The sequence below is a fragment of the Merops nubicus genome, unplaced genomic scaffold, assembly GCF_000691845.1.
Source record: "Merops nubicus isolate BGI_N331 unplaced genomic scaffold, ASM69184v1 scaffold2763, whole genome shotgun sequence".
Lineage (NCBI taxonomy): Eukaryota > Metazoa > Chordata > Aves > Coraciiformes > Meropidae > Merops > Merops nubicus.
The window spans coordinates 1-10,408 of record NW_008598083.1 but is presented as its reverse complement, the minus strand read 5'-3'; the positions used below and the strand labels follow the sequence as shown (position 1 = coordinate 10,408).

The 10,408-nt window shown below is 40.6% G+C and overlaps 1 protein-coding gene across 1 annotated transcript; it reads right to left on the bottom strand.

The window, feature by feature from the left end:
- Window positions 1–3,893: 3,893 nt before the first annotated feature.
- Window positions 3,894–8,377, bottom strand: TBC1D30 (TBC1 domain family, member 30; the record flags this gene model as incomplete). Its single annotated transcript, XM_008936902.1, has 5 exons — window positions 3,894–4,675; window positions 5,851–5,907; window positions 6,112–6,318; window positions 7,952–8,091; window positions 8,265–8,377. Coding segments are annotated over 5 exons (1,299 nt in total), but the record flags the coding sequence as incomplete, so codon positions are not given.
- Between the last annotated feature and the right edge of the window lie 2,031 nt (window positions 8,378–10,408).

Genomic DNA, 10,408 nt, shown 5'->3' with positions numbered 1-10,408 from the left:
TGCTTTCCCTCAAAGCTTCTCACACCTTTTGCCTGGATGCGTTGCTCCTTTCCTCCTCTCAACCTCTCCATCCACCTGCATCGCCTCTCGTGCCACCACCATGCCTGCCCGCTGATTTGTGGCAAGCCAGGGTGGTTTGATACAGTTTTCTCAGAGGACTTGGAAGCATTTGTGGTTCTTTTCAACCTGTGGTGAGCCAGTAAGTGCTGTATGCTTCTTGTAGGATGAAGCACAGCTGAAATGGCTGGGGCAGCCTGGGCCTGACAATCATCTAGCTGGACACAGTCTTACACTGCAAACCACTTCTGTGTCCTAGACTGTGTTAGGTATCTAACGCTGGTCAAAGTCAGCCTGCACAAGCCACAGAGGCTTGGCTCTTCTGTGGGGAAGGGTGTGCAGAAGATAGAAGTAGTACCCTTCACACAAGTACTTCCTGCAGTGTGCTGGATCCACCCTTGTCACACACAACCACCCCAAAGGAGTCCACCTTCCCAAGGATGCCGTCACCAGCGCAGAGGTGTCCAAAAACAGCAGTACTCAGCTGCTTGAGAAACGAGTCACCCAAACAGCCCCTGCTGGCTGATGACATGTGGGCTGAAGGTGCTTAACTGCAATGACCACACATCTCAAATCACTTGCCAGGTTCCATGACAACAACCCCCTGCCTTGAATGAATCTCCCGCTAACAAAAAGCAAGTAAAACTGGAACAAAGCATGGATAAGGATCCAAATTTTTGCCTCTTTGTGCTTCCGTGAGCCTGTGTCAGATGATGACATTGGCTCCCTGCCACTCAGCCAGGTGTGACTGCTGCCTGTGGACAGGCACCAGATGACTCATTGCAAGAAGGTCAAAGAAAACTACAAAATGGAGAAACCATTCACCTTATTTCTGTATGAACAATTTCACATGATTTAAAATAAATGTTCGAAACAGATTTAAAGTCTCTCTTGAATTTCGAACACGAACTTTTACCCAAATTGGAAATACCTCTGTAATGGGTTGCATTTTATGTTTATGTGACATTTTGTTGCCTTTCTCACAACCACTTATGTTCTTTTGAATGGATTCTGGTAGGATTTTTAAGTATGCAAAACTGTATTTTCCCTGGCTGCAGCTGTTGATGAGATGAACTGTTTGCTGCCTGCCATTCTGAAAAACTGATTTCTACCAGCCACCACTTTTACCCCAAAGTGTAGGCAATTTTGAACAACCTCAGAACAGCTTTTTGCTTTTACAATTGCAGGACTGTAAGTGTCCACAAAATGGAATCAAATGCCCATGCCTTAAGGGCTTCCATTTGATGAGTGTAACATTCTCAGAAATAAAAGTCAATCTGATCCTAATAAAATACTTCCCAAACAAAGACTCGAGGAGTTTAACAAAAATCTGACAAAAAAAAAAGGTCAGTTAGTGATACAGAAGAGAGCATTAGTACAAGAAGGCCTGAAGGAGAACAAAAATGCAGAGGTTTAAGGAGCAAAGGCTCCCACCTTCATGTTTCCCCATGTCCTTAGTGATGCAATCATCAGATCACATTTGCTGAAGGGATTCTTTAGGGAAAAATAATTGGAAACTTTTCTGGAGTTTCCTGGACCTCATCTTACTGTTCCACCTCAGCATTAAGTTATGAAGGTGTTTTTGCTGTAAGTTTAACAGGGAGGTTTCAGGTAGAGTGAACATCCTTTGAGGTACTGAGCAGCTAAAACGACATTCAATTTTCTCATCTAGCAGTACTGAAAGAAAACTTCCTACAGCAAACATCATCAAACTAATGCACCGAGTTGCTCTCGTCCCTTCGCCTTGATCCTGATGGTCCAAGTCAAGACCAAGACCCTCAGAGCATACTCGCCCATCACTCACTAGGTCTGAATTGCTAGAACTAGTATTCTACTGACATTTCTCTCCCCAGACCAATATCCGTGCAATGCTTGTTAATTTAACTTTGCTTAATCACATCTTCATGTGTTGAAAATTCACGCACGTACTTGCAACATTTTAGCAGTTTTTGCAGAATGACAGTCCTTTTATTTTTACTGGTTCAGTATACAGCCAAATGATACACTGAAGCTAAGAAAAACTGGGAAGAATGATTCACAGTAAAATTTTGAGAAGTCCATTTCTTCTAAACCAAGGCAGGAACAATTCTTATACAGTCCATGATCAGTGACTACATTCCAGATTATTTTCAATTTGCTTAGCGCTATAAATAATCCTTAGTGACAATACTACTACAACTTGAAAATAAGGCAAGGGCAAGATCTGATCTACATCTGTTTGATATTTATAGTGTTCATACTTGTATATTATTTCATATGCATACACTTGTATAAAACAACAACAAAATAAAACTGTCCCCACAACAATAAACAGGGTATATTGTACAGCTTATAAGTTACGGTATACAGTAAAACCAGTATCACGTCCTATAGGTCGTGAGATACGTGAATAAATAGACAATGATATATTAATTTGAAAATCTAACAAAGAATTTTAAAAAGGAGGAAGTAAAATGTTACACACAATAGGGCCAATTCATCATCGCTGCTTTTACTCTGGTTTAAAATAACGGCACTGTCACGTCCTGGGAAGCTTGGAATCAGACACGTACAATTCAGCAGAGCTGTAACATTTTAAAAGCCACCTGAATTTCTTGGAGTCTTGAGGGCTTGATTTTGCAACCCTGAAGTTGAATTACCCACATTTAGTTTCTCTGCCTGCCTGTTCAATATAGGGAGGAAGAAAAAATAAACGTAATTTTCTTACGGTACTCACCCGCTTTGGTTTTTGATTTGGAAACATTCAGCTTACTGCTTTGCCATTGCTCTTTCACACCAAACCAGGACCAAGCCCTGGAAGCTCGTGGCAGACCCACGGGTCCATCCCACTTACATAGTGGCTGATGGGCTGGTTTTTAATGATAAGTGGCACCCTAAGTATCTAATTGCTCTCTGTATAGCATTTGAAATTCTAAACTACTTTGGAAAACTCATATATCCTACCTACTGCTAAGTTGGCAAATATGATTTAATTACTAGTCTGTAATCTAGGTAATAGCTTTTAAATCCACGAAAGCCAAGATATGCCATAACATTCATACAACCACACATATAGTTGTACCTAATTCTTAATTTTGCAACGGTGCAGCAGTAATGGAAATGCATGTACACGTGTATCAGAAAAGGAGCAAACCGGTGCTGCAGACAGACTTCGGTCTGCTATTCGCATGCTCGATGACTACATCTATACCAAAACCAGTACCAGCAGAGGCCTGCTGTGGGAAGAGAAGCACAAAAAGCTGCTCGAGAACGTCTGAAGCCAGGTGGCCCTGCAGGCAAGCGAGAGTGTTGGACACAAAGTGACACTTCTGATTGCTACTGCGGCTTGTGCTTCTCATTGTCATGGCTTCTCCAGCTACTCACAGAGCACGACGGCGAGGTCTAAAGTCAAAGCTGCCCAACAGTCATAAAAGCTGTTATACACGTCTGCTGTACCAGATAATTTGTCCTTTGAGCTTTGCAAGAGACAGGAGTCAGCCAGGGAGGGGCTGAGGGGTTAAAGGCAGCTGGTGATTTTAGGACCAAGTTAGATTTAAATAAAGCGTATGCTTCACACTGCAAATCAATGTTTATTTTGCCACAGAACCATTGGAATCGACAACAGGGTGCCAGAGAGCACCTTCACTAACCTATCCTGTAACAACACAGAAGCACCATTTTCAAAGACACACATTTATACATCCAGTAACCCTTTTGTCCCCATTACTTAATTAAAGAATTAATTTAGAATTGTTTTGGGACACAGATATACACGCGCACCTTTTAAAAAAAAAAAAAAAAAAAAGGCAATACAATTTTTTTGTTGCTGTCAGAAATAAAGTGCCAGGTAGAGTAAATCATCGTTTCCTGGTCCCACTGCTGCCACTGGTGGACTTACTGAAACTTCTGCTCATCTGTGGGAAGTGTACAGTTGGTGTTCTCTCAGTGGGGCCATACAGCCCCAAATTCCTGGCGGTAGCTGACTTTCGAAGAGGCTTCACACTGGGAAAAGGATTGAAGACTTGTGGCTTTGGGTTCCCCGGCTGGGGAGATTTAGCCAGGTTTCCACTGTCACTGGATGAACTAGAGGACTCTGATAAACGTGGCTGGCTGGACTGAAGGGATGTAGACTCTGCATCAGTTCGGGGATCTGAGGTGAGTTCCAGTGCTTCCAGTTTTAGCTGAACCACTGACATGTCTGTACTGCTGTCTCCAAAGACTGGCTCAGACGACTGCTGGTCAGCTTTTTGACTAGTCCTGTCATCCAAATCACTTCCTTCTCTTTCTCCAAAGTCAGAAGGTTTGGAAGTCTCCTCCTTTCCACCAGGACTATTTGTTTTACAGCTCTCGCTCTGCTCATCTATTAGTCCTATGGTATCTCCATAGCCCAGCTGGCCTTTGGCCCTAGCGATATTCTTCCGATGAACCCGTATGTGAGTGCGCCACGGAGAGTTCAGCTTTGTTTTAAGATCTTCTTGTGGCACGGGAGACATCTTCCCTGTAGCATGGCTTGGGATGTGTATAACAGCATTTTTGAGAGACCTGTTATTCAATTTCATCTTCTTTCCTAAAAGGAGGTGGTTTATCACTGGAGAATGGTTTACCTGAGAAGGAAGGAGGCTGGTAACTGGCCCTTTGTCTGAAAGAAAGTGTTTAACAGAAACACGGTATTATTAAAGAACAAAACAAATTAACATTCTAAGGACCCACCACCAAATTTGATGCCTTTTTTGAGGTACAGCAAAGGTTTGCAGAATTGATTGTTACTTAACTAAATAAAATCACTGAATTCCTCTTATATCTTGGAGTCAAACACAAAGCTGTAACCTCTATAGTAAAGATTTCCTGCCCTCCCTCCCTGCTTCTTACCCATGGGTAAGTGAAAATAAATCACAATAAAAATAGCTTCTCGACCTTTGGAATGTTAAACTGGTAGTTTAAAATTAGTACTGGCTTCTGATCTTTCTCCTTCATTTCTCTTCCAACCATAAGAGGCAATTCAGTTCCTATACGAGTTCAGTCAAACAAGTCTTTCCACAAGGCTTTAGTGGATAAACTACACCAATTTTTTTCTTTTAGGTCCACTTACTAAACCAGAGCCATAGACTTAGAATTAGGCAATTAGATGAGTTTGATTAAACCACAAATGCAGCCCCGCATCATGATTAGTAAGATTAGAACGGTTTGTGTTTTTTCAGAGGTGGGAGTTGGCAGTCCTTGGGAATCAACATTTTACTGCTTGCACTGTTTCTGCTGGCTACAGTCTTTGTTCAGAGCAAATACTTTGCCAATATTAAAAAAAAATAAAAAAATCCTTACAAATTATGTTAATGAAAGATTTCAGATCTTTGTATTCAAATGGTGCTGCTAGGATAAGTTTAGACAATCTAAAAGGGTGGGGTGGGCTGTATTGAGCTTGTGAACCCACTCAAACCTTCAGCTGTGCTGCTTACGCTGACCCTCGTGTTGCTGAGTTTGCCAGAAATAAGACTCCACAACGTGGGTTGCTACATAACGGGCTGATGTCCAGCTCAGTCCTCACAGCAGTGACACTGTGGCTAGGCAAACCTTCAGCCACAATGGAACATCTAAGCCAATTCTTCAGCTATGTCATTTGCCATGCCCAGATGAACCTGGAGTTAGGAATATGGACCAGCTAGAAATCTACCTGCCACTTGGTCTGAAGTATACTCATCTCATTTTGCTTTTACCAGTGCACCAGTATGTCAACCCCAAGAATGCCAAAGATATAAAGATTTTAATCAGAGAGAGATCAATACAATGTGCCCAGATAGCAAAGACACTTTTAAATACCATTGTTCAGCTGGTCCCTGGGACCTAAAAAAATCCCAGGGTCGTCATCTTCAGGTCCTGACAAAAGAAGAAAAAACATCACCTTCTCATTTACAACCTGTCTGTACAAATAGGTACCCACTTTACTACTAATGTGTTACACATTCCACCAGTCCCTCTTGTTTTGTCTGCCTGAATGTAAAAGGATGATGTTTGCTTCATCTCCTATGATGAAGTTAGCTTGCGATAAATCAGTAAATGAAGCATGTTTTGATGTGTTACCTGCTCTGATATACACATGGTGAACCTGTTGTTGCTGCTTCTTCTTTATCCTGGAATATTGCTTTTTCAGTGCATTAATGTCAGTGGTCATGCGCTCCATCATCATGCTGTTGAAAGCCGCGTGATACTCGCTCCGGCAGGAGTCCACTGCTCCCGGGCTCAGCTCTGCAATGTTACTGCAGCTCAGGCTTTGCTCTTCACTCTGGTCTGCACAGAGGAGGAATGAAGTGGAGATGAGGAGTAAATTGGCATGCTCAAGAGTTCTGCAGATTATCTACAAGGGAACTCTATGCCTGATTACTATCACCTTACTTAAGTGTAGCCTTTAATTTAAAAAATATAATATGCACATTTAACACAGCTGCACTATTTACAATAAGGAGTATTTTATTTCTAGAACTGCTGCTTAAAAATAGCATGGGTTTGAGGGGAGTTTAGAGTACAAAAGCCAATGAACAGCAATGCAAAATTAGAAGCACATTTCTTCAGCTACCCAAAAGCACATTGAGCCATCCCTAAAGTAATCCAGAAACTGATTGGTAAAGACACTCAGTTGGTCAAAGAGGAGGTTAACAATGTGAGTTATAAAATGCACTACAGTCAAGCAGGCATGAGATTAAACAAATGACCCAGTGATACCAGCAAGCAGCATCAAGAAAGAGTTACAGCACCACAGGGAGAAGGCTGCTAGTAGCAACTAAAGGGATAGGCACAGAGCAGCTGAGGATCAGGCAACTTGAGAGGGTCTCTGATCCACAGCAGCAGTAAAATTTATTTTCACAACTGCTTCTGATATAACACCAAACTGGCACTCTGGGGTCAAGGGGATAATTCTTTTTCAAGGGATGATTGTTTGTCTTTGGCTTAGTTTACAACAGCAGTTTGATGTTCTAAGTGCTAGCTTAAAGCAGCAGGTAGAGACTTACAGTCCCTCAGGAAGGGAGAAACAAAACATCACAGCAATCACGAGGAAAATTGCAGCTTCTAGGTGTCAGCAAAACCAAGAGATTGGTGACGTTTAATCAGATAACACCAACTGCTACATCAGTCTGGGTTTAGGGGCAGGAAGGGGAGGCACTGGGGATAAATAACTCTAACCTCTCCTAGGATATTATAAAATCACTGTTGATCCAGTACCATTTTACAAAGGATGCTGCTGCAATTTAACAAATTATCTGCTTTTCTTATATGAGTCAGAATTTTGTTCTGCTTGTAGAGCTTGCACAGAAATTTGATTTCAATGTGGAGTAATTTGAAAATAGTGACATTTTATCAGAACACTCTAAACCATACCAAATTTTAAAAAATTTAAAAAATAATATATACCCCAAACATAAAACAATATGAAGGCTTGGTCAAGAGGGCAATGAAATGACCTGTAGAATTTATTCAGTGCTGACAGGTTCCAATATTAGCCATGCATATGTTAATAAAGGTCAAGATTACTTATTCCATGTTCACTCTTCAGAAAATGCTGACTAGACAACAGCTTTCTTGAAAAAAAAGCATGGATTTAGGGTGGACAATTTTCCACCCATGTGCTGCCTTTTTTTTTTTTTTTTTTTTGTGGGTGGTCAAAACTATGGGGCTGTTTTTTTAGTCATTACTGTAGTCAAATCCTTAAGCCACACTATCATTTATTGTACACATACAGCCTTCAAACTTGGCTTTGAAGGCATTTTCACGGACAGCAGAGCAAGTCATTTGGTACCTGCTGTAATTGCTATTTGAATATAAAATACAATTTTCATAGCAGCTTCCACAGAGGAAGGTACAGATGATTTCTGCAAGGTCACGCAGATTTAACTACAGTTTCCAAAATGAGCAAAAGCACTTTTACCTTTCATCTGTTTCTGGTATTTTTGGAGCTCTGGTGCCAAAAACCCACTTAATGGTCCAAGACAGCCAATTGCATTGGCAATTGAGTCTTCATCATCTAGGTCATTCTCCTCATCACTGTCTCTGGTTCTGCCTAGCCTTCTGTCAAATGAGAACATAAGAGAAACAAGAAAGAGACATTCTTAAATATGACCATTACCAAACATCTTTATCTTCTTTAGGAGCATACAAGGGAGGATGTCACCTGCCTTTTCACCATCTGTGAAGGGTGAACAATAGCCCTATATGCCATAAGCAGTGCATTTCAAACTTACCCTGAAAGTGAACTTGATTTTACTGTTGCAGGGAAAGGAGTAATGTTGTACGTGTATTTCTCCCTTAATTCTGCCAGTTGTGGAAATGGAAACTGAGCCATGGTATAAACAGTCTAGGGAGAGGAAAAAAAAAAATGGCATTTTTAAAATTTTTTGCTTTAACTAACAGGCCCAGAAAAGATGTCTGCATGAACAGACTTTCCCAGTCTTGAAGGATTAAAAGTTGCACATTCTCATGTGCTGAAAAAAATGATTCAGTTGGAGAAAAATAACGCCTGCCTCACTAGAAAAATGCATGGATTAGAGGAAAAAAAAACACTAATATGGAACTTATGAGATGTAGAGTCCTTTTCCACTCGTTTAATAATCATTGTCAAATCTCTCCTTGCCAGCACATTGAAAATCGTCCTCCTCCAATTATGATTTCACATACATGAATGTATCACTGAAGTTTTGAGGATCTTCTAGAAGACCTGTGTTTCTACTCAAGTACTGAACAAGGCATCGACACGAGCATAGATAGAAAGGGGCAGATCCTCACTCCCATATGGACTGTTAACAGATCCGTTACTTCACTTGAGCAACCCCAAGAGTTTGTGGGAAGGAAATCACCTTGACACAAAAGTTATGGCTAAAGAGAAAGGACCCAACATTATCCAGCTGACTTTTCTCCTCTAAGTTTTTGGGTTTGCTTGTTGTTTTAGGGGAGGTGTTTGTTTGGTTGGGTTTTTTTGGGGGGCTGGGGTGAGCAGTGGTGGCTGCTTTTTAAGAGAAGCTTGTTCTATGGTAAACAAAGAAACCTCTCTGCTGAACTCAACATGTAGTTCCTAGAACTTAAAACAAGGCCATAAAAAACTCTAATATATTTTATTTGTGTCAATGCTCAACAGAGAAAGAAGACAAATAGTTATGAACGCATTCGCTTTCAGCATTACTTTTGCTCTAACTCATTTTGTAATAACATAATGTGTGTTACCAGCCAATCTGGCATAAAGATACATGATATTCATTGCAATATCACTGCCGATGTGTTCCTATCTCAGTTGCCTTCCCCCTACTTTTCCACACTTAAAACTATTAAGGACTTTAAAAGAACTGACACACAATTCATTAGGAGTCTCAATGTCAGAAGTAAAAAAGAAAAAAAAATAGCCAAAATATAATTTCTCGGGTTTTCTGAAAAGTTATAGCTTCCCCCATCTTGAAAATTAAATATCTTCTGAATGACAGCAACCTAAAAATTTCTCCTTAGCTATGTCATGAAATCTTCACTTTGATTTTTCTTTCCCCTGTGCCATTATGTCAGTGACATTTTCATCTGAAGGCATACAGCTTTAATTAAGATGAAAGGAAATTTTGAACAATTTCTATAGAATCCATTTTTGAACTGTGCCTTGTCTGGGCTGAATATGAATACGAAGGAATTTTATGACCTGGAGAAAGACCTACCTCTGATCAAATGTGTCTGCCTGCTTGTTTGATCTCCACCACTTTCCTTTTTTTTTTTTTTTTTTTCTCCCCATATGTCTCAACTCCCACCCTTCGTAGAGAAGGAGGTGTGTATGGAATTTATTTATACTCTTTATGTCAACAGCCTTTTCAGGTAACTTGTTCCATATGCTAGCTATCCTTTACGTGAAACAGTTGACTCAGAGTCCTCCATTTACTCCTTGGTCCTACTGTTTTAGATTATGCTTTTAGCATTTGCCTGTCTCTGATTCATGTCTCTTCCAGATCCTGTGCAACTTCTTTCATTTAGCATACACATTTTTAGCTTAATTACTTGGTATCAAATTATAATTGGAAGTCTCACTTGCCACCTGGATAAGGGATCCAGGAACAAATTCTATGCTGATGCAAGTTCCATTGCAAATTTTAAAAGAATGTTGTCAGTTGACACCCATGATCTTCTCACAGCAATGCTGCAGAGTCAAAGCATCCTGGCTCCTAGTTTGTACACAGCCTTGGATGCCATTTGGTTAATTCTGATGAAACTGTGCCAGAGGGAAACAGCCTACAGATCTGAAGCACAATGCAGCCAAACTTATTATCTTATTGCCATAAGGGTCAGATTCTGGCAGCAAGAAAAAACGAAAAAAACCTCTCTTCTCACTTTAAAACAGTAGCGTTTGTCAATCCTTTGC